The 25,017-nt window shown below is 41.2% G+C and overlaps 1 protein-coding gene across 1 annotated transcript in view; it reads right to left on the bottom strand.

The window, feature by feature from the left end:
• LOC122781169 overlaps positions 1-24,758 on the bottom strand; it is a 45,373-nt gene extending 20,615 nt beyond the window's left edge. The window contains exons 1-29 of the mRNA XM_044044718.1: positions 24,700-24,758; positions 19,812-19,833; positions 19,412-19,672; positions 18,886-19,152; positions 17,756-18,025; positions 17,081-17,344; positions 15,395-15,513; positions 14,097-14,238; positions 13,667-13,933; positions 13,145-13,405; positions 12,342-12,602; positions 11,975-12,229; positions 11,462-11,722; positions 11,108-11,371; positions 10,323-10,589; positions 9,950-10,216; positions 9,153-9,410; positions 8,560-8,823; positions 7,470-7,727; positions 7,105-7,362; positions 6,628-6,882; positions 6,034-6,297; positions 5,066-5,323; positions 4,695-4,958; positions 3,687-3,947; positions 2,697-2,957; positions 1,583-1,846; positions 1,191-1,451; positions 351-611 (exon numbers count right to left, since the gene is read on the bottom strand). Of these exons, the coding sequence (XP_043900653.1) occupies positions 351-611; positions 1,191-1,451; positions 1,583-1,846; positions 2,697-2,957; positions 3,687-3,947; positions 4,695-4,958; positions 5,066-5,323; positions 6,034-6,297; positions 6,628-6,882; positions 7,105-7,362; positions 7,470-7,727; positions 8,560-8,823; positions 9,153-9,410; positions 9,950-10,216; positions 10,323-10,589; positions 11,108-11,371; positions 11,462-11,722; positions 11,975-12,229; positions 12,342-12,602; positions 13,145-13,405; positions 13,667-13,933; positions 14,097-14,238; positions 15,395-15,513; positions 17,081-17,344; positions 17,756-18,025; positions 18,886-19,152; positions 19,412-19,487 (6,628 nt within the window). The 5' untranslated portion in view covers positions 19,488-19,672; positions 19,812-19,833; positions 24,700-24,758. The remainder of the gene's footprint in view (positions 1-350; positions 612-1,190; positions 1,452-1,582; positions 1,847-2,696; positions 2,958-3,686; positions 3,948-4,694; positions 4,959-5,065; positions 5,324-6,033; positions 6,298-6,627; positions 6,883-7,104; positions 7,363-7,469; positions 7,728-8,559; positions 8,824-9,152; positions 9,411-9,949; positions 10,217-10,322; positions 10,590-11,107; positions 11,372-11,461; positions 11,723-11,974; positions 12,230-12,341; positions 12,603-13,144; positions 13,406-13,666; positions 13,934-14,096; positions 14,239-15,394; positions 15,514-17,080; positions 17,345-17,755; positions 18,026-18,885; positions 19,153-19,411; positions 19,673-19,811; positions 19,834-24,699) is intronic.
• Positions 24,759-25,017: the final 259 nt, after the last annotated feature.

Genomic DNA, 25,017 nt, shown 5'->3' with positions numbered 1-25,017 from the left:
ATCGCCTTTATCTTCAGGAGTTCGTTGTAGGCAACTAGACTTTACTGAGTCGAGATGTTTCACCTCTCATCCAAGAGGCCTATTCACTTCTGAATAACCGGTGGAAAAATGGAGATATTTTCAGACAGCTGGAACCCTGTCTAGAGAGTCGTTCTGGGAAACTATCCAGGTCATTCACCCCTGACCCAGTTTCAGGTGTTTGACCTTACCCAAAACCCACACGTACACATGGTAACTGTGCAAACCCCAGATATAGAGGCCCTAGGGCCAAAGCGACCGACTCCATATCAAAGCATAAAAATACAGACATACCCATCACACCCTTAACCGTCACCTGGAGCTCTACCAACCTGTAAAGAGCTGTTCTTGGGGACTATGGGAGCTGTTGCAGGAGTTATCCATGGCCATGACTGAAACGTTGTACATCAGGTCACACTGCAGGTTGCTCATTACACTGTGATGCTGATCTGCCACGCAGGTGGTGATGTGGCCTTGACTGCTGGACAGGGAGGTACAGAACTGTAAAGCGTGTCCCGTGGACTCCCAGGTGATGTTTAGGACACCATCCCGACAGTCCAAATGGTGCTGTATGTTCTGTGGCACACAAGGAGCTGAGGAGAGAGAGCATATGAGTGTGTGCATGTGGGCACAGGAGGAAGAACTTCAGATTTCAGACTTCATGTCACTTAAGTTAAATTAATGCAGCAGCAGATTGAAGGGAAAATGACCTGCAAAAATGTATGATCACTGTATAGATTATATTGTATATATGTTGTATTTCATGGTAAAGGTTTTATTTACTTATAGTTGTAATAATAAACTGTGACTACATTGTTTGTCTGGTACATTTTTAAGACTTTAAACATAAAAAATGTATTATTACAGTGAAGCTGCATATCAGTATTTAGATACCATTTCAAAACATACATGTGTTGTTGTCGCTCACTTGATTTAATTGAAAGTAAACATATGTTTATGTTACAATAACGTCTTTAATTAAAACAGTTCAACCAGGGAGCACCAAAGACTAAATGGGTCTTGGATTTCATATATATTGTGAATAAGGGAAATACTTATTTTAAGTACATACTGTATGTAAACTTCAGCCTGTTCTAATATTGCTTCTGAATCAATCAATATTCAACACAGTGCGCTTGCTTCACTGATATGGCTCAGGCTTATAAACCCACCTGTACTAAACACTTCGACGTTACTCTTGTCTCCAAAACACGTATCATCCACACCCACAGCGTAGACGTGGTACTGCTGTCCACAGGGCAATTGGGATATCTGGCAGCTGGTGCTGCTGGTGTTGCAGGACCACTTGCTGCCCTCTGCATTCTCAGCCACAGCCATGTAGGAGGCCGAGCCCAGCGAGGACTGCCACATCAGCATGATGTCATTTGATTTACAGATGGAGAAGACCCTAAAGTTGATGGGAGGGCAGGGAGCTGGAGAAGAATAGCCCAGTCACCTTCATTGCATGCATCACACGAGCATTTACATAGAGTATAATGTAAACACACAAAAACAAGAATAACAGTCGGTTGAGTGAAAACCGTGGGGGTGTTCATCACAATACCTGAGGTGATTCTGTTCCACTCCTGGGCTCGGCTGGGGCAGTTTTGTCCCTGTCCACTGACCGACACAATGTAGGTCTCTCCACATTGCAGAGAGGTGATGTTACAGGAGGAGCCACCGGTGGAGCAGGTCTGCTGTGGTGCGCTGGAAGACGGATCGGCTGAGGCATTGTAGTACAAGATGCCACTGCCAGGCGTCCAGGACACAGTGGCAGTGTGAGTTTTGCAGTCCATTGTGGTCATTAGTCCACTGTGGGGACAGGGACCTAGCATACATAGCAGAATGTCATGTGGATATGCAATGTATAAACAACTTTTTTTTTCTGTTTCTCAAATTCTGTTGATTCCTGATTTTAAATTCACCGTATAAGCAGATTTAAAATGTGTGAATATTCAAATGGCATGATTCTTTTACCAAATCACAGCATGACTGTTGGTCTTCGTGAACAGAAATTATGTAATATTCAGGGTTCCCTTCCTACACCTTGGTTGACTTCAAATTTAAGGACTTTTCAAGGACTTTCCTGGACTATTTCCCTTTAAATTAAAGGACAGAATGTGCTGACACAGCTTAAGATGGGAGGGTAACTTGTATGAGCAGCCTCGCCGACGGTGTCCACTTTTATTGATTTGCAGCATGCTCTGCATCTGGACAAGTGATCGTCCTTGGGATCTTAGGCAAGAAAGTCTTTGTAATTTTCTTTGGTGAGCCAAAGATTCAAGAATTTGCATTTCCCAGGCATCTTGTAAGTTGCTCTCTCTTGCCTAATTTTACTTGCTCATTGTTTTGCATGGAATCGTCGTCCCACTTTACTTGCACAACGTTGCTGGTTCTCCCTGTCTCGACATAAACCAAATCACTTCCTGTGCACAGAAATGTTGCCCGGTGACATGAGATGTAAAAACAGCTATACTGAGAGTTAGGTGGAGTTGATAGGCTTTATCAACATTGTGTGAACTTATCTGACAATGGTTTAAATGTGTCAGATAAGTTCAGATATTTATTTACATTTTTATGTTACACACTTTATGAGTTATGACTGACATTCATCTGCAACAGGTTAGCAAACCTTGACTGAACAAAAATCCAGGAAAAATATTATTGTGTTTTATTACCTGTGGACTGAGTGACAGACTCACTGACCAAACTGGCACAGGAGTCGTGAAGACCCACTACAGTGAAGTTGTAGTCCTGCCCACATGCCAGGTTGGTCATGGAACAGGTGGTGCCTGTGCTGTTACAAGTCGTGTTGTAGCCAAGACTGCCGTGAGCATAGACGGTGTAAGATGTGGCACCAAGCGCAGAGTTCCACGTAGCCGTGGCACGACCGGTCAGGCAGTCTATTTGAACCCGGAGGTTGGTGGGAACGCATGGGGCTGGTGGAGATGAAGAATCAAATATGAGGCAAGGTCATTTTGAGTTGAGTTGTACTGAGTACAACTGAAACAAAATGGTTATTTAAACAAGTTAGATTAGATCTTTGTGATGGTCGACTTTGACAATAACTGATAATTCTACTCAAGCCTCTCGGTGAGTTACAGGGTGACAGCATCATCATTTATTATTGAAGCTTAATACGTTCAATAATATACACACAAATCATATGATAATTTTATCACCACAGATTAAACCACAACACTTTTGAGATTCTCCTCCATCTATTCCTTCACCGCCAATACATAAAAAATTCCATAGAAATATATCATTCAGATGTAATTAAACAAATATGTGATTGTTATACATTACTTTAATAGAGTATTCCGGTTTTGTATTGCTTCATAATCTCATTATTTGGAAAAACACTTTGCACAGAATACAGATAAATTTCAACTAAATCATGAGGCAGATTTCTAAATTATTAAACCAAATACAAGTACATAACTTCCATGCTTGCTCAATTTAAAAACAATATCCACAACAGTGTTTTCGTTCTTCTGCTAGTCATTTTCAGTCACACTGATTTGCATGTACCAATGCTATCCTTGCATGTGATCAAAATAAATGTAATTCCTGCTTTTGTGTAGAAAGAAAAAAGAGCTTTAAGAGATGCAAGGCTTGTCTGCTGCACATTACAATAATGTTTGCTACCTTAAGAGTGATTCTACCTGTGTTGAGGCTTGTGACAGCAAGTGGGTCACTGCTGCATGAATTTGTGTGGCCGACCACACTGATGGAGTAGATGTCGCCACAGGTCAGATCGTCGAAGGTGCAGTTGGAGCTGCTCGAGTTGCATGTGGTGATCACTCCTGCACTGTTGACCGCTGTCACCACCTGAGTCTGGTTCGGGCCTGAGTTTTCCCACGTCACAGATGTCAAGTGAGTGCTGCACTCCAGACTCACCATTATATTGTCTGGTTTACAGGGCGCTGGTGATTTGGACAAGGACAAATAAGATGTGAAATGTAAGAGCCCTGGCCTTCACTTCCCGTTTTTAAAACTTGTCTCAAGACACACATCTTCTCCTTGGCGTTTCACGCAGAGTGAGTTGTTGGCTATTTGCAGAACTATTTTTTATTTTTACTGTACAGCACTTTAGGCAACTGTATTGTTTTTTTATTTGTAACACAAATGCTAACTTGTTAAAGGGTCTACAGAGGCATCGCAAATATAAATGTAATTAGCCATAGTGGCAAGTCATTCTTGAGTCATGAAATTTGAATCTTAAAAAGAAGACACAGAAAAAATGTATTAAAACATATATATATGTGTCCACGTTAAAGTGTTGTTACACATTTTAAGAAAAACACGGCATGAAAATGTTGCAAAACCACAGGAAAACCAAGTGAGTATTAGAGATGCTGGTAGTCAAACTTTGTTATCATCATTTCATTTTGCTCTTTTGTGGTAAAACAAGCTTTTAACAACATTCAACAACACCACTATTGACCATATGCATGTGTGGGAGTATTACTTGTGCCAGGGATGCTCTGGTATATTTGCTTATGTTTATGTTTTTGTTTTCATTTGTCTCACTGTCTGATTTATGCTGTGAGCAGCGTCACCGACATTGAAACATTCTGATGACATTTCTGGGGATGTAGGTTATGGCCCTTAGGCTTTGCATTCTAATAGTGCGTTCTCTAGTCTGATAGGACATAATGAACTTTCGCTACCTGACTGCACCATGTAGTCTGAGCCATCGATGATGCCGCAGTCCACTGTTGGTGTGGTGACGACGATGCTGTAGATGACGCCACACTGGAGGTTCTCGATGGTGCAGTTAGTGGTTGTTGAGTTACAGGCAAGGCGCGTGTCATCACTTCCAATGGCGATGGCAGTGTAATAGCCTACATAACCAATGCTTCCCCTCCACTCCACCGCAAAGGAGTTGACATTGCAGTCCAGGTGTGCGACCACATTGTCAGGCAGACAGGGAGCTGTGGAGGAGGAGGAGGAGGAGGAGTAGGAAAGGTTTGATGTTCAGAAAAAGAACAAACACTGAGTCCAGCTCAGACAGTTTCAGTGAGAAACTAATTCCATTTACCTGAGATAAATGTCAAGGTGTCCCCAGCACTGCCGTTGCATGTCCCACTGGAGGCAAAAACCTCCGCAGTGTACTCATGTCCACAGTCCAGCTTCGCAGAGCAAGTTGTTGTGTTGGAAGTACAGGAAACTACGTGGCCATGTGTACCAGTCGCTGTAGCTATGTAGGAGATGGCGTGGGGACTCGGATCCCAGGTCAGTATTCCCAAATTTGTGCCGCATTCAGTGGTGACATTAAGATTAGTTGGTGGACATGGAGCTGGCAGGGAAAGACGTAAGAGAGCAACACTTAAGAGTTATGGGATAATATATTATAATACATTAGCAATACTAGTAGGATAATATTTCAGTGGTAAATGTAAAAATACCAGAAATAATACAGCAAGTGATTCACCTGGTTATGGGTCCAGAACAGTTTATTTGAAAAACGGAATTCTGTTTTTGTCTATAAAGGCATCTCTCTATCACAAACCTTTTGCAACATCCTAAGTTAAATGTGATTAAAACCTTAGCTGTAACTTCAGCTGAGAACACTGAGCTTAAATCCTTGGGACTGTGTTAATTGTAAATTATTGTAAAACTTTGTAAAGCAACTCTTACCAGTATATCTTTATTGGGGAAAGTTAATTAATGAACTGGACTTTAGCTTTTATCGGCAAATTTCAGATAAAATAAGTGCAATAAGCCAGAGGAAACACAATATCTACTTCATAAATGTTAACACAGCAGCATTTTCAGTTCAGTTGCCTTCTCTGTTTTATACAGGCTGTGTGTTAGCACTGGGATGATGAATGAACGCGGCTGCAGCATTAATACACTCTAATTAATGAGACACAGGCAGAGCAATTCTGTGACACAGAGAAGCGGCCGAATCATTTCTCATCACCTCTCAGCAGCTGCAGCTGCCTTTATTTATTCATTCATTGATTTTACCAGCACCGCACATGAGAAACATATCCAGATATTAACCTGTTTCAGCGTGTATTGGCGTGCTGAGGACACTGGTGCACTCAGAGTCGGTGGCAGTGACTGTGATTGTGTACAACTCGCCACACTGCAGTCCGGTCATCACGTGGGACGTCTGCATTGTGGAGTGGCCGGCTGTGGCGCCGCCGTTTTCTTCACTGTGCAGGAAATAGCTTACACCACTTTCAGGGCTCGGGTCCCAGCTCACTGTGATGTCATTGTTTCCACATGAGGTCACTCCCGTCACATTGGTGGGGGGGCAGATTACTGATGACAAGAGACATTGAGAGAGTTATTTTAAAAGAAATATTGTAAATTAATTAATTAGTTTGAATATTTTCAATATAAACTTTACACTTTAAGATAAAACACAATCAAAAACCACTTGTAAAAACGAAAGATTATAATACGTCACGAAAGAAACTTTAAGTAACATAGACCTATAATGTATTTAATGTGGTCAACCGTAAGCTTTCAATTTTTTTCTTTACCCTTTTAAACTTTGGACAGTATTTATGCTTTACTAGTTTAACCACTTTCTCGTGCAATTCTTGTGCAAATACTATTCAAACAAAGCACATTTTTTTATTCTCAGACCTGACTGGAAAGTGAAAGGCAGGCTGGGATTGCTCATGCAGCCTCTCTCAATGGTGACCACGGTGACGATAGCCGTCTCCCCACAGTGGAGGTCTGTGAGGGAGCAGCTGGTACCGGTGGAGGTGCAGTTGTGTGCGTGATCATCCACAGCAGTGACCACATACTGCTCTGCTTGCAGTGCAGCGTCCCAGGTTACATGGCCCACATTACCCTCACACTGCAGGGAAACATGGACATTGGTGGGAGGGCAGGGGCCTGAGAGAAAAAACAAAGAGGGGGAGAAAATATGTAACAAAACACATTGTCCTTGTTATTATGCTTAATTTGTGTTTAATATAACTTTCCAAAACATTCCAACACGTCCTATGAGAACTAATATTTAGAGATTGAAGTGATTTCAGTTAATTTAGGACTGAATGTAATACAATTATTACCAATGAGACGTGGCTAATTTAAAAGTGCAACAGTCTTCCTCACCTGCAATGAAGGTGATTGCCGAGCTGTCGTCACCCTTGCATGTAGAGAACGGGCTGACGGTGACGGTGTAGGTCTCAGCGCAGTGCATGTTGGGTAAGTAACAGCTTGTTTCGTTTGTAGTGCACTGTTTGACATCGCCATCTCCCCCGAGTGCTGTCACTGTGTAAGAAATTGCACCAGCACTGTGTTGCCAGCTGACCGCTGCTGTGTTGAAGTCACACAAGAGGGAGGCACTCACATTTGTGGGAGCACAGGGGGCTGATGGGACACGAAAAGGGAAAATGTCATGCATAGAATAGTTTTACTCACAAACCTTCACCCTCATCAGCACATAACACCCTGCAGATGACCCAAAATTGTCTTACCTGTCTCTATCTGTGTTACCCCAGGGACACTGCTGTTGCAGTGGTCAGCCACAGCTATCACTTCCACATCATAAGTGCGGCCACAGAGCAATGAATGCAGTGAGCAGTTGGTCTGCTGGCCACTACAGGAGTCCATGTGGTCTCCAGACTGGGCGTGTGTGTAGAAACTCTGTCTCCCCATTGTCTCATCCCAGCTGACAATGGCCACACCACTGTTGCAGATGTATCTATGCTCCACATTTGAAGGGGTGCAGGGTGCTGGGAGAGAAAAAGAGGAGTACACCAGGTTCCTGAACTTGCAACTTTGAACTACAATTTCATTTAAAATCAATTTAACCTTGAAAGGTTTAGTGTGTAGTATTTAGTGACATCTAGTGTTGAAGTCATTGACTGCAACCAGCTGAATCCCCATCCTCTCACTGTTGCCCTCCCTTCCAGTGACTTTCAAGCATATATATGTTTGTTTATTCTGCACTTCTCTAGAAACATGGCAGTGCAACATGGAAGAGGTCCCACTCATATAAACATGAAGCTATTTTGTTCCAGGTAATCATGAAAAGTATTACTATTTGAGACATTGCTTGTTAAATCTGATCTAAATCTAACACCCTGGGCTTTTAAACCCTTTCCTGATGAAACAGGAGAATTACCCTCAGAGAATTAATAATGTTTTACATTTAATTTATAAAGTTAAAAGGTCCAGTGTGTAATATTTAGGAGGGTTCATAGCACTACAATCAGTCTTTTATATGTGCTTGAAGTAAAGGGTTTGATTTGCAGAGGCCGCCATCTTGAGCCGTCATGGTTCTTCAGCAACGTGAACAGACTTGCAGTACAAATGATCAGTTAACGGCTTAAGCCAAAGGTGTAAACAGAAAAGGCCTCTGCAGTTTACTGCTACACTGGGGAGTGAACATTTGTTGTACTCTGCAGTCTCACCATTAGATGGCACTAATTCACAATAATTCTTACACACCAGACATCTAGACTGAGAAACGATGGTCTACAGGTCATTGCACTGCAATATACCCAGCAAACAAATGTGCATTAAATCACATACAAATACAAGACTGTATTGACTACAACTTACCAGAGATGATCTCAATAGTTGTGCTGTGTTGGCTCTGACAGCGGATTCCTTGTGCAACAGCATGGACAGTGTAGGTGTGTCCACACTGCAGCTCCTCAAGAGTACAACTGGTGACCGAAGAGGAGCTGCAGGATGTTGAGTGACTAAGAGTGGAAATGGCGACAACTGTAACATTCAGAGCATCCCCATCCTCAGCCCAGGTGACCACGGCGTGGTTGGAGGCGCAGGCTAAAATGTGAGTCTGAATCACTGGCGCACAGGGAGCTGGAAAAAGGAAGATCACCTTTTGCTTTCATTTCAGCTTAGATTCCAACACAAAACTTTGAATTCAATTCAGTTTTTTCTTCAGACCTTGAACAAAATAAGATTTTTTTTGTCAAGGTTAGATTATGCAGCTGCTCAGCTGCTACTGATTTTATTACATTTTGTATTTTCTGCAATCTGGGGGGAGTTTACATTCTGTTATTAAAATAGTAAACCCACATCCAGATGTTTCTTCCACCTCAATGTCTGTCTTGTGCATAGTAATTCTCTCCTTATCATTTTCAGAGTGTAAAACAGACTCAGAAAGCACTTCTATGATCTTCAGTTACCTGTGGTTATATTCGTTTTGGCGAGTATGGAGCTGTTGCACTTTCCATCCCCCGCGAGTACAGTCACAGTGTAGTCCTCCCCACACTGCAGCTCAGTCAGATCACAGGACGTGCTAGTGGAAGTACACGAGTCAACGTGTCCGTTGGCCTCCGCAAGGACAGAGTAGTAATTTGCTCCGGCGCTGGCCCCCCATGTTACAGTCGCAACACCAGACATACAGTCCTGTGCGGCGGTCACACTTGTAGGATCGCAGGGCGCTGAAAGATGAGTATCATGACTGTGTTTAGCCCATGATGAAATATTTTAAAATCTTAAGAGGTTTTGAAATACAATTTGAATTTGAATTGAACAGATCAAAAACAGAATTAGAATTGCTCATGTGATAAATACTATACCAGAAATGTAAAAAAAAACTAAAACAAACTGTATTCTTCAGTAAATTTTGCTAAAACAGAAGAAGCTGTGGAATATTGTGGGGGTCGTATTTAAAAGCATTCACCTGTAAGTGTAAAATCTCAGTACGTACCTATACTCACAATATCTAGTCTTAAAAAAGGTATTCTCCTTAGTTACCCTTTAACTCCTGCTCTGTATCTTGCTTCCAAAGAATGTGATTACAACCTCGTCATCTGAATTTTTCCGGAATAGTGACCTGGGATATATTCATCTATCATTGTGTTGTTGAGAAAATAGAAAACTCACCCAGCGTAATAGTGTGTTTTTACTGTTTTTATGGCACAGACAAAATATGGCTATCAATGAATCGCACATTTAGAATTTAAAAGCATATATTTACCAGTTGTCGCTGAGACCATTTCGCTCTTCGAGCTGTTACACCTGTCATTGACAGCGACCACACACAGCATATATGTCTGAGCACACTGGAGGCCAGGAAAAATGCAACTCTTGTCAGCCGTGGAACAGGAAGTAGAGAAACCTCCTGCTCCGCTCAGAGTTGAGATAAAAGACACTGCACTTGAAGGGCTCAGTGCATCCCAAGACGCATGCAGCGTGTGAGTGGGACACTCCATCATGCCTTGGACACTCATAGGAATACAGGGAACTAGCCATGACGCAGAAAGAAAGAGCAGAATTGTTTTACCATGAAGTCACAATGTCCAGATACATCAAAAACTTTCCACGTTTTTTATATTTCAGATAACACTTACCGGAATTAACAATCTCTGGGACGCTGCTGTGTCCTTCACATGTGTAGCTGATGGCTTGGACTGTCACAGTGTACTGCTCTCCACACTCCAGATTAATCAGGGTACAGCTAGAGCTCTGGCTGATGCAGCGAAGAACAGTTGCACTTTCATTTGTGGGCATGGCAGTGACGCTGTAGTTTACCGGCATGGATTCAAGGGTCCAACTGACTGTTAGTGTGTTGGTGCTACAGTTTAGGCTGCTGACCACATTTTGAACCGAGCATGGAGCTGAAATGAGAGGCAAAGAGTTAGAAATGGGGGTAGTTTGATCACAAAAATAGACAGAAAGCTGCAGTAGTTGCTAAATTACTTAAAATTGCATTGATTGATTTTGTTTGTTGGTCACTTGAGGTGATAAGAATTCAAGACACTCATAAAAACAAGATACTCAAATGTATGACTAAAGAATGAGAAACTGAAAAATATAATGTGTTGTTTTGTGTGTTGTTTTATCAACTGTTGTTGTCCACTTAATAGCTGCTCTGGATTGTGTGACACTTTCATTATCAGAAGTTAAACTTTGCCAAGAAGTGATTAAGCCCCACCCCAGTTAATGAAAGGATCTCATATTGTTGTTCCCTTTAGTCATTATTTTCCAGGTCGTCAAGAAGAAGAAAAAAATAATTTTACATTTAAGGACACAGCCAGGAAGCGAGCTGCTAAGTAGAGGTTAAAAACAGACCAAGGAAAATGAACAGAAACTGCAAAAGAGTAAAATTAGACAGAAATGTCGCTCTCTTTCTCACCAGTTTTTTGGACGACTGGATTGCTGTCAGGACTCGGGCAGTAACCATCTGAGGCTGACACAGTGAAAGTGTACTCCTTGCCACAGTGCAGCCCATCCATGTGGCAGCTGAGCTCCGTTCCTGCATCACAGGTCACATTGTGTCCATCTGAGCTCACTGCTTTGCCGGTGTAGGACACTGCATTGGGGCTGCTGCTCCAGGTTAACTCCACTGAGTTACTACTGCAGTTCACTGAGGCATTGAGCTGAGAGGGGGGGCAGGGTGCTGAAGAGGAAGCACACAGAACAGCAGGATGATGCAAGGCGTCACGTGATATACAGTTAATATGTATTTATTCACTTAGACAGCATGTACCTGTTGTTTGTGACACCACGGGGCTCCCTGGGCCAGTACAGTTGTCGTCCACTGCGGCCACACTGACATTGTAAACCTGGCCACACATTACACCCACCAGGCTGCACGACGTCTTGTTGGACTCACACGTCAAGACAATGCCAGTGGTACCCACAGCACTTGCTGTGTAAGTTTTGGCTCCAAGACTTGCTTGCCATGTCACTTCCATAAAACTCTGACCACAGTTCCTCTCCGCCACCACATTAGTGGGCGCACATGGTGCTGGGTGAGGTGAGAACCTTGAATTAGCTCAGTATATTTGGTTTAAGAAAGTTCTGACTTGCATTTCAGTATATGGTTGTTGTTTTTGTTTTTTTTTATCCTGACCTGATTCAGAAAGTAGATTCAAGCCAACTGATTATAAAGCAAACATCCACATGTCTTTTCAGTTTCATTCACTCACATTCCCAACTAGAACCAGCATCCAGACTACTGCCAAACCCTTTTACAAACCTATTTATAAATGTCACTTACCTTCCCTGACAGGTAAGACTGTGGGAAAACTGATGCAGGAGCGATTGAAGGACATCACCGTCACTGTGTACTCATCTCCACACCCTAGTGTGTTGACACTGAGCATAGGCTGTGAGGTGTTGTGTGACGTCTGACCGCTGCTACCTGAGACCACCGTGAGGTAGCCTTCTGCATTTTTGGATGAGTCCCAGTCTATGCTCAGTCCACCCGATGCACAGTCCACATTGGCGTGTACGTTGACTGGCCCACAAGGAACTGGACATAGAGAAGAACATTATTATGTTGATCCCAGTCTATTCACAAAAATGATTGTCCAATACTTTCATCGAGGTGGGTTTCTTTGAGGAGACGCAGAACATGTCCCTACCAGACTCAAAGATGATGGGTGCGGAGGGGATACTGGGGCAGATGCCATCGTGGTGGCGGACAGTAAGAGCGTAGAGCATGCCACATTTCAGGTTTGGTATTGAACAGTTGGACACAGAAGAGCTGCAGCTGAGAAGTACTTGGTCTTCATCCTCGATGGTGGCTGTGTAGGAGTGGATTTGTGGCTGGCCATACCATGAAATATGAGCCTCATTGGCTGCACAGTCCAAGGAGGCATGGATGTTACTCGGTGGGCAAGCATCTGAATAAAAAAAAAAACAACACATTATTAAACTTGGGAGAATTTTGAAATGATAAGCTGATACAGCTGAAGATGATGAGGATTAGGATTATAATCGAGGGACAGCTCAGGTTGAAGGGTTTAGAAATAAAGTATAAGAGAGGCAAGGTGTGCAGAGGAGGCATAGTGATTATATTGGGCAAAGGATGTAGAAGATGGCGCTGCCGGGCAAAATCAAAACAGAAAGACCACACAGAAGGTTCATGGATGTTGTGAGGGAGGACATGAGGACAGGTGTAGCAGAAGAGGGAACATAGGAACATATCTGAGACTGGAATTTTTGGTCTTATTTAAATGGCATGTGGGTCATGAATCTGTGTAACATTTCCAGATTGGAAAGTCTAGTTCCCAGAATTACAGTTCATTCAAAATATGACATTATATTACATTCCACAGATTACCTCTATGGAGCTGAACATGCATTTTCCATCCTCTGAAAAGGAATCTCAGCAGCTGAACAATAAAATAACTCAGAAGAAAACAAACGGGTATTATCTCATTACCTGTCTCTAAGGTCACCATCTGGCTTTCAGAGCTGTTGCACAAAAAGTTGGAGCCAATGACGTACACTGTATAGTTGGTGCTGCACTCCAAGCCCTTGATCTTACAAGTCAGATCAAAAGAGTTACAGTGGTGACTGACACCATTGCTGTCTTTTGCAATTGCAACATAGAAAATTGCACCAGCAGTCATGGTCCAGGAGGCTGTGATGGCGTCAGCTCCACATTCCTTCACCGCTGACACATTCTGGGGAGTGCATGGTCCTGAAAGACACAATTATCTCTTTACTTTAATCTTTAAATGTATACATTTTTTTACGAAACACACAACAGTCAGAAGGTAAAAGATGTATTTTAGAATCTAAAAATGGTTTGCTTGAATAACTAATTAATAATCAAAACAAACTGATTGCTTCAGTTTCAAACAAAAACCCATGCCAACACTGGGTGAACAGATCATTTTCGGGATATCTGATTACTTTTACTAATTACTGCAATGAACAGACTCTTAGAGATTTGCCTCACCGGTCTCAGCCACAGTACCCAGCCTGCTTGGACTGGGGCATTCATCATCAAAAGCTGTGACGTAAACAGTCAAGTGTTCTCCACATTTGATGCCTTCTATAGCACAGCTGTTGGACACTGAGCTGCAGTTGTACGTGTCATTGACTCCCTGGTTGCCAAAGGCCTCTACAGTGTAACTTAGCGCCCCCTCTGCCAGATCCCACTTGCTGAGCAGGATATCTGATTTGCAGTCGGATGATGTTTGCAGATTTGTGGGAACACATGGTGCTGGAGAGAAGCAAAATTAAGTTTTAATTTTGTGTTTTTATTTGTGAGTGCAAACATGAAAGAAAACAAGGGTGTTAGAGAGTACACCGATTAAATGTTAAATGTTAAATGTTTTGTTAGTTGTTTTTAATACAGCCACAAAGACGGCGTCGGAGTCTCTTACCTGTGCGGACGTCAACAGTGGCGCTGGCCTGGCTTGGGCAGGTGTCAGTGACTGCTGACACTGTAAATACATAGTGTTCTCCACACGCCATGTTTGTGAAATAACAGGAGTCCTCTGTAGTGGTACATGGTATGACCACTCCCTGGGACCAGAGAAAGGGTTCAAAAACACAGTGTTAAACACTAAACTGCTAACTGCTAACTCAGTAACTCTTTGAGTCTGTGGCGTGTTTGTGACACGAAGCTAAAAGCAAGCAGTCGGTTTAGCACAAAGACTGAACGTAAAATCTTTACTTTACTTTTTCACAGGAGACATTTTGACTGTGTTTCGTTTCAGCAGGAAAATCACAGGTGTTTCTACTATTAGTGATTACATAAACCCATGGTTCCCAACCTGGGGTTCAAGCATCCCTCAGGGGCACAACAGAGATCACATGGGTGGCACAGAGCTTTGTCTTTTCTAAGGCTGTGAGATTATTAAAATTATATTTAATCACCCAAATTAAAACCTCTTTTTTGGTCCACCTTTAAATTTATTAAGCCATTTATCACCAACACCGATGTGACCTCTGAACTTGACTGTGTGAGCAAGTCTCATCAGGTCAGTTAGCGGCTACACTTGACCACATTCCTGTTGCCTGAGAAACGTAAAGTACCAAAGACTCAAAAAAGAAAACAAGGCAATACCTTGGTTTTGATTTAATGGGAGCACAGGACAGTTTTCCAGTATACACTGTGAGAATAGGAATAACAACCTACAACTGCTGTTTTATATTTGCATATAAACGTTTATCCTTTTGGTGTGCATGCTGTGAACAGCAAAGTCCTGGACACAAGCAAAGGGGACATCAAGAAAAAAAGGTTGGGAACCACTGACAAGTAAGTCAGGACTGTGTGTCATGGGATCCAGTATGCACTATGAAACTGAGGAAGCTAAATGGAACTCAGCCATCTGATGTAAATTGATGACTTACACCTGTGGTTTTCCTATGTCTGCTATGAATGAGACTGATGCTCATTAATACTTTGGCCTTATTTTATCCTTTAATAATATATTTAGTCGTACAAGTTAAGGAACAGTGGACTGGTTATTAATCTGCACTAATACTTTTTGTATCCTATCATGAAAACATAATATACATTTTATATCAACAATTATTGATCCTAGTCTCCCGTGTTGACCAGAGTCGTGATTCCAGGTTTGGGTGTGGACCTCAGAGGATTTTCAGATTTCAAAGCGGGCCCCCGGCACTAATCGACACAGAACGCGGTAAACACAAATCAATACATTTACATTACCTTGGAGTCCGTTGCAAAGGCCTCGTAGTATTCCGTGTCATCCATGTGCCCCCAGGAAAAGAGGATGGCATCACTGGAACACTCTCGGACCAAACTCAGGTTCCCAGGAGGACAGTGGACTTAAAAGACATTGATATTTTATGCATTAATTAATCAGATAGATAGATAGATAGATAGATAGATAGATAGATAGATAGATAGATAGATAGATAGAGCAAAGCGGAACAAGAGAGGTAACACAGAAAAATAGGTAAAGGGATTAAATATCAACATTAAAGTCAAGCATGACAAATCCTTTTCAGGTTAAAACGCCCTGATACTGAAGATTACAGCTCCAATGTTGCTTTTCACTGTATGAGGTTTCAGGTTTAAGAAAAACACAAAAACACAGGCTCATTCGAACACAAACAATATGATATTGACAGTGGAGCTCAATAGAAGACCCAGTTTTCAAAGGAGACACCCAGTGATGCACAAATAGAGGCCAAACAAAAGTATGCTGAGAAAAAACAGTTGTAAACACGTTACATTCCCAAATGACCTCTGCTATGACCACACAATAATCCTTATCGTGTGGTGAAAACAGAAAGAAAAATCTAAACTCATTACCAGCTTTGTGCGATTTTAATGTCCAAATCAAAATGTGATTTGTAACCTTGAACTGTATTATTACAAAGGTAGGTCTAAACTTATCATTGTGCCTGTAGGCTTTCCTACCGAGGCTGTGTTTCACCAAAGTGAGTTATTTAAGGTCTTATATCAGGTGTTATATAGCTGTATATTTGACATGCAACAATTACATGTCATGAAATCACATAAAGCATCACAACATCCTAGTGGTGCACAATGAGGCTTCAGGGGTGGGGTTGGATAGAAAATCTGGATCAGGCTCTCAAACAGAATAGAGTGACATGTGAGATGAAAGGATTAACTGCCAGGACAAAATAGATGACAGGGTGGAGTAGCAAAGATGTTCGTCATTCAGACAGTTTATTAACCAGTGCTGGTTACTTGGTTTGGTTTGGTTTGGTCACGTAGCTTTCCTTGCTGCAATGCCAGAATGTGCTTCAGAATACTGCAGTTTCATTCACCAGTAAGTCGTCAAGTTATCACTTCAACAAATCAAAAGATGAGGGGAAAGGATGTTGACAAATGACACTGGGTTATTTAATAGTTGCAAAACAAGAACATCCTGATTCTGAGTCAGGAACTTTGAATGGATGGTGCTGTAAATCTGCATTTGAAGCACCTACAGGTTTCTCTTATGCCAACCTCAAGTTTAAAGTTTACCTTTGACCTATGAAATTCAGAAGTGTTACACCACCTGAGATAGCTTTCAAAGTCTAGGAAAATCATTGGTGATGAGTTAATTTCAGGGTTGTTTTTTTTCTCATTTTGAGCTTGGAGAGTTATCGTGAACATGAACAGACATTGACTCCAGATTATTCCGTTTTTTCAAGAGTTTCTCCTGTTGCATCCTCACAAGATCTCCGCAGAATGTCAGGAGCAACTCTTGCGGACATTTGCATTTGCACGTCCAGCCCTGGAGAACATCTGGACTTCACTGCATGTCTGAAAGCAACTTAATTGTTGGCTTTCAATTATCTGAGTGTGTGATTAAAGATATTGTTGGGTTTGGCGTTTTATTTAAGGATATTAAGGATTGTTTTTTTTTGTTTGTCTCACCAGTGTGAAAAGTGGCTGTGATGTTGCTCATCGAGTTCTCGCAGTTCGCTGCTACGGGAGTTACTTGCACCGTATAGATCTGACCACAGTTCAGTCCGGTGATCTGGCAGCTGCTGCCCTGGTCCGTGCACATCAGCTGGGCACCGTTTTTGTCAGTCACCTTCGCCCTGTAGGAGTCGGCTCCAACCACAGTCGACCAATGTATCGTGGCAGAGTTAGTTTCGCAGGTGTAGTCCACCGAGACTGATGAAACTGGTGTGAGCTCTGTAGGCAGCACAGAACATGAAATGATTACGTTTTCATCTTCAGTGGACAGAAGACATCCATCTAATGGGGATTCTAAATGTCCAATGCACACACTTGATATCGCTCTGTTCAGAAGAATCATATGCTCTATGATAATGGAGCTAAAAAGCAGTTTACTGTATATACTGTGATATATAGTTGCAGGACAAATATCTCATAATAAAAAAATAAAAGTACCAAGGACCTGTTTTTTTTCTCAGGCCCATGTTTACCCTGACAGGGTAATAACAAGTAGGTAGTCAGAACATCTGAGTCCTTTCTCTCCCCGAGGATTATATTCTGCATGTCTGAAAGGAGCGCCTCGGAGAGAATAGCTGACCTAGATCCTAATCACAAAGTTATTCATATTAGTTTGGCTCTGCGACTCACTGTTGGTGCTGTATGTGTGGGTTGTGGGTTCGCTCGGCACCAAGAACTGGCTCAACGAGGAAACTGATATCAGATAGGTGGAACAAGGAAGGATGTTATCAACATCCAACTGTGTGTATGGGATTTCCTGCTCAGATGGCGTGCTGGTGGGATCATCGATGTTCTGGATGGAAACTTTGTACATCAGGACATCCGTCACTGCGCTCCATTCCACCCTTGCTGTGAAGTCGCCAGTCTGTATGGCGGTGACAATCTCCGGAGGCTGCGCCACTAAAAGCAGACATGTAGACACTTAGCCAGAGGGTAATAATACACCAAGGGATGTCACCGATATAATAATTATATGACTAAGCTTGGGTTGAGTCTGATGAAGCAAATAATAATAATGGGCAGGTACCATCAAATGTATAAATTCTAATTAAGTAACAGACAGTGCTACCACACAAGAGATTAGCATTAGATTTGTGCCACTTAAAGAGAATGATATACTCAACAACATCCCTGTAAGTGATATTTCTAAGGAACAATTCCCATGTCAAGAAAATGGAAAATTAACAATGAAGAGTTATTAAAAAGATTAGTGTCTCTCGTAAATCCTAACTGTATGAATATGCATAAAGATATTTGTGTGCGTGTGTTTAAATTTGTGCCTTTAAATAACATTTTAACTTAAATGGAAAACTGTGGCATGTGATGGATCATAAGTAACATAGCAGACAACAATATTAAAACATAAAACTTGTGAATATTTGTATTGTTTTAGGGGTTTTTTATGATCTTTTTCAGCCACATATTTATTAAAAGGAGATATTGTCTTTGAAAAATCGATTTCCTTTGGCTTTTAACGCAGAGTGAGTTCTGTTTTATGTCTCTGCTTTAGCCTATTTTTTTATTTTTCTTCTCATAACTTGCTTCTTTTATTGTCTTTTATCTGTGACATATGTATTGTTAGTCATTTTTAGCTCTCTTCTTGTTGATTTTGTATCTTTGCACTTTGGTCCACCCTGTGGTTTCAAAATGTGCCTTGTAAATAAAATTGGATTGGATTCTCTCAGATCACAGCACTGTTACATCTACCCATATTTGAAAGGGTTTTCACGGCTCCAAGCGGTCAGAAAGTGGTCACTCACAAGTCGTGATGGTCCTCACTTTGCTGGTATGTCCCATGCCAGCCTGGTTAACTGTGTAAACGTGGAAGTCATAGTGGGTGGAAGGCGTGAGGTTTTCCACTACAGCGCTGGTGTTGGTGTTGGGGAAGGTGAGCTTGAACGTTTGTCCCGTGTCTTGACTGGACACGGTCAGGATGTAGTAATCTGTTGAGGGCACGTCACTCCATTTTAGACTGACCGAACGACTCGTCAGTGCCTTGCCCTCCTTGATCTGCGATGTGTCAGGTCCTGAGAGGAAAGAGCAATAACACATTTCTTTTATACAGTCCATATGACAAATACTCTGGGAGGTTATTTTGTAGAATGTATATGTTCATGCTCTTGACTAAATTTGCTTGACAGATATTTATAATGATTATACAAATACATGACCCCTGAGGGCATCTTGCATGATGAAGCTGTGCCCAAACCAAAATCAAAATGAATATTAAACACTGTCATGTTTTTTTTTTTGGAAAAATGTTACAACTACAACTCTTATCTTTACCTGTGCCCGCTTTAGCTGTGTCCTTACACACCACAAAGTAGTACTGGAAGACTTTGAGAGTCACAGTATAATCCATCCCTGGTCTCAGACCCTGGACATTCCACTCTGTGTTCGTCAGTGGCAGGGTCACCACGACCGGTGCAAAATCTGTTTTGTTTTTTACCCGTAAGTCCAAAAAATAGCTTGTTGCCGTGGCGTATTTCTCCCATTTTACCTTAATGGATGAGGGGCCTGAGGCGGTTGCAGACAAAATTTTGCAACCTACAAGCGAGAGTGAGAGAAAAACATGGAACAGAGTTTTGAATATTTCATTCAATCGAAAATCCAAGCAGATGCATGCTAATTTACACATATTGTTATTTTATTGAAAATACATACACAAAATCTTATTTTGACTTACCTGTTGCATCTGTAAATGGTATCTGTAAACGACAAAAATAACGTTAGTGAAATATCTTGCTTCTACACCTATTTGATCCATATTCTTCACCAGATTTACACCTGATAATACAAATAGACATATTTACCTGAGTTAGAGACACCAATACTAAAGAAAAGCCTATAGCTCCCAACAATCCCATCTTTGACATTAACGGCAGGATTACATTTAGTTTAGTATACAAGGGAGACAAATACAAAAGGTGATCTGGATTCTTTTGTGGTTTAGCCCAGTGTGCGTGGGAACCAATCAGTATAACCCAAATGGGGCCAGGCAGTCCCACCAGTAGCCCCAGGCAATCAGAGCTGCCCTGAGAACACAACAGAAGGGAGGGAACGATGGATGGAGGGATGAAAGTTTGCTGACTTTACCTGTAATCGGGATGACAAAGGAATCTCTCTTTCCACTGCCTGTCACGCATCTATCTGTGTTATGGACATTATTATAAAGTATCAGTGCAGTTTTATCTCATAACTGCCTGTTTGCACCAATCACTCCCTATTTTACTGCACTTCCAATGTATTATATTTTTATCTTCAATGATAGAGTTTGTTGAAAAGTTTTGAATAAAGTACCAAATCATTTTTGTTACAAACAAATTTCTGTTCTCAGAAACAACTTGGTAAATGCAGTCAAGTCACTAACACGAGTTTATTTTGAGAAAGTTGAGCTTTTTTTGGTGACCCACATTATGTTTTATACATTATTTGTATTTAAAGACGGCCCGGGTTTGTGACCCGGTCGAAACTAGGGCATGGAGTTTGCATGTTCTCCCCGTGTGTGCAAGGGTTTCCACAGTACAAAAACATGCAGATTTGGGGATTATGCAAAAGTGGACACTCTAAATTGACCGTAGGTGTGAGAGTGGATGGTTGGTGGTGACCTGTCCAGGGTGGGATTGGCACCAGCGACCCCCACAAATCCTCATGTAGAGGATAAAGCAGTAGAAGATGGATGGATTATTTTTATTTACAATACACTTTTTTGGGGACACAACGTGCAGATTTTGAGAGTGTTATTCAATAAATGCTTTTTGTGTGTCATTTGTTATTACTGAAATGTTCTATTTTATGATTGAGTAGATGGAGGGGGGGAAAAGAAAATTGTCCAAACAAATCAGCCAAATAAATAAATAAATAAATAAATAAATAAATACAAAACAGCATCACATATCGGGTGACTTTTAAAGATGAATCTTTGCAGTTTGTGCAATAGATTGAGGCCCTGGAGATCATGCATCAACAACTAACAACTAAAATACATGAATGCTATGAATTATATAATTCTTACGCACTGGCTTACAAAAAATGTTAATCAAAATGATATATAGTGCTTAACAGATTTATGAGACCACCTGTCGTTTAGAAATCTTAGAATGGTTAAAACTAAAAATTTGATTGTTTTTCATTTGGCAAAAAACAAACTGAATTCACCTTTTTATATCCAAATTTAAGCCGAGTCACTGGGCTTCTTCTCCGAGAAGTCAGAAATGAATCAAGCATAACATTCAACCACTAAAACCACTGCAAAACCATTACAGAAACTTAAAAACGTGATTTTGATCATTATTAATGCTGTTAATTTAGGGCAGCTGTAACATAGTTGTGTGTGAATGGTATTGACGACACTAAAATGCAGCTTATTCATTCATTTCAAATTGAGTTCAGTCACCAAACGGTGCACGGTGCTTTGTTAATGTATGGGACAAATGTGACGCCTGAGAGGCGAGCTCTCAAGGGTACATAATATGAGATGATCCACTTAAAGACTTCAGTGGTGGTCACAGTGGGTCTACTTTTGACAGAGGCCGCATGCAACTTGACTTCACTGACCCAGTAACAGAGCTCTCCCTCACTTACAAATTTCACCCGACAAAACACTGTGTTGTACAAAAACCTGTGACCTGCATCATCCATTTGTTTTTGTTTTTTAAAGTATTTATAATTGATTTCTCTCTACAGTCTGTCTCTTTCTCTTTCCACTCTTCTTCAGCAAAAGTCAGCACTGCTCTGCGCCAACTCCTTTTCTTTCTTTCTTTTTTTTTTAACCTTTTCACAATACGTGAGAACACAGTGAGTGACCTACACCAGAGAAATAAAGACTTAGGCGGGGCCGCCAAAGCAAAGGGGACAAGTGCCACTGAAACCAAAGGCAAGAATGCGAACTTGGGAACTAGGACTTCATCTGAATAGGATGTGCTCTGAGAAAACACGAGGCCTGGGACTGCTAATGAGTTCTTTCTCAAACCTTATTGCCAAACAAGTTTTGAGGTATTTAACCCTGAGAACACAGAGCATTTTGGCGTTTCTTTTCCATTACTATGTTTAAATGTACAGTATATACATGAGGCTATAAGAATAAGCAATATAGAGTGTCTTATATCCTTTTTTCAGCACAAGCTATAGGCAATCTGATTAAAATTGTATTGAATTTGTGAAATTTGGAAACATGTCACAGTTCAAAGTTCACTTGGCTCATTTTTATGAACAAGAAGAAAAGAAAAACAGCCTATTTTGTGACACTGCACAATAATTGCTGTGTTATATCACTACTAAAAATGTGATGCAACAACACATAAGAAGATGAAAAAAAAAGAAGCATTTTTTAAAGCCTGAATATGTGACCTATAAACACACAACCCCAGGATGTCTATATAAGGAGTTGTGTATTATTCCCAAGGCAAATTACCATGGGTGCAACTGCGGCCCAGATCCGTGCTGCATGAGCACTGATGGTATATTTCCACCGTCTCAGACGGAGTCTGTGCTCCGGAGATGTCCGACATAAGAATCAAGCCAAACAGTGCCGAACTGTAGATCAGTTAAAAAGACTTAACCATTCTAAAAATGTGGGTTAATCTCCAACAATTACCAGGGAAATGTCTAAAACCTCAATATTTAACAGAGGATTCTGGTGTATTTAGTGAAATCACTGCAGATCGCGACCGGCATCACAAACCCTGCCGCTGTAGTTCAGTCCCGTGATGGAGTCTGTGCTCCGGTCATGGAGAAAGTATTGAACAAATACACGCAATAAACTGCTTTACAAATCACTAGTAACTCGTTTGTGTGTGTCGCGTGTAAAACAAAGGCAGCGATGACTCACGTTGACTAGGTAGTTTTTTTGTAGTGGAGATGCAACCTAAACCCTGCTGTGCTGTGCCAAGGCGAAGTGAGCTGGGACCATGGTGGAAAAGGGCCATAAGAGTTAATGGATTGCAGATTGTAGTGAGAACCATCACTACTCGTGAGTGACCACTTTCTGACCGTTTGCTTTGAAACCCTTTTTAATTATAGATTGATGTAATAGTGCTGCGTTAAACTGAAGACATAAATTCACACATAAAAGACAATAAAAGAAGCAAGTTATAAGAAAATAAGCTAAAACAGAGACATGAAACAGAACTCGCTCTGGGTTAAAAGCCAAAGAAAATTGATTGATTTTGAAAAGTCAATTTTACCCCGATATATATGACTTTATCTAGGTTATGCGCTGTAACGGCTCCTTTATCACTGGATAACAAAGAGATATAGTTACTCATAGAGTATTAGAAGAAAAAAAAAAAGGAAGTCAACATGAAAGTGGATATAGGCCATAAACCTGACAGGAAACTTAAGCTCCCCGACTTCTGCAACACAGCACTTTATTTAAACGGGTGAATAACGAGAAGTGATGTGAAACACCTCCATATTTCATTTCACTGTATTTTTATCTGGTTGTGATGTCGTCTTACACTGTTACAGGTCACAGGTGTCGAACATCTTGTGATGCAACCGCTGACAAACACGGTGCCGCGTGTGCACCTGTTACTAAAAATGAAAATGATGCTTTTAGATACATGATGATTCTCAAACTGTGATACGTGTACTGGTGGTGGTACTTGGGAAACAAATGACAAAATCCCTCAACAGAAATATTAGTGATTGAATGTTATTGCTTCATTAAATGTCTGACTTCTCAGAGAAGAAGCCCAGTGAGTCGGCTCAAATTTGGCTTATATATATATATATATATATATATATATATATATATATATATATATAAATATATATATATATATATATATATATATATATATATACACACAGTTATGATAATGCAAACATGAATATTCTATTACATTTCTGGCTATAGAAGCCCCCTAAATCCAATACAAACATATGCAACCACCAATATCAGCTATCATCGAAACATGTGTCACCCTGCATGGATTTCACAACACATGGTTTCGCTCATCTTAAGTCCCCTGAAACACAAAAGCGATGGAAAAGGGTTGTTCATGGCTTTATCCCCAGTGGAATGGAAATCAGTAAAAAGGTTAAATGATACTGTCATGGATCTTGGAGGGGGAATTGTTGGCTTTTAGTGAAAAATGCAACATGACTCAGCCAAAAAAAGTTCACATTTTTTGGCACAAAGACAGAAATCACTCTCCCGCACTTAACTATCCCAGCGTCTTACAAAAATAACATTCCGACATAGGAACAAGAAAGCCAAAACTGCACGCACTGAAATAACCCTGAATAGAAGATGTAATATTATATGTATAAAAATAGGCTCTGACAAGCATAACTATCAAATCTGACTATGGGAGCGTTTGTGTGTATACACCAGCAGTGCAGGGGCAGGCGGAGGCAAGGGGCATTTATCCTGTGAAACTGCTGAAAATTCACTTTTGAAACTTTTGAGGGTGCTTCTTCTCTTTTTTTCATCAACAACCTCTGCTGCTGCTTGTATAAATGGCATCACAGTACTATAAATGTCATGGGGTTGTTAAAATTCTTGGCTTCCTGTGTAGTGTGCTCTGCATTATAGCACATTTCAGGATGCTAGCATCTGAGCCACTCACCTGCAACTCATCTCCTCGTTTACTTCTGCTATTTAGACTCTGGTTTCCGGATCCACAGTCGCCAGTGTGTCACGTTTACTCTGTGTGGCAACGACCCTATTTCTGTGATTCTCCAAGACTCTTAGCTCTAGTTTTTTGTTCCTTTGATACTTTTGCTAATTGCTAATTGTTTCCCCTCTTTCCCTGGACTCAGAGCTCTGCCTGCAAGCCGGCCAGCCTCTGCCCCATTAGCTGTGTTTTTCCTTTGGCCTGACAATCTGGATTTCCACTTACGTTGGGTTCAGTCAGTTTATCTTTACAAATCGTCACAATAAATAT

Source organism: Solea senegalensis, linkage group LG14 (assembly GCF_019176455.1).
Source record: "Solea senegalensis isolate Sse05_10M linkage group LG14, IFAPA_SoseM_1, whole genome shotgun sequence".
Taxonomy (NCBI): Eukaryota; Metazoa; Chordata; class Actinopteri; order Pleuronectiformes; family Soleidae; genus Solea; species Solea senegalensis.
Note: the sequence above shows the minus strand (reverse complement) of the source record. Positions and strands in the feature narration are given on the sequence as shown.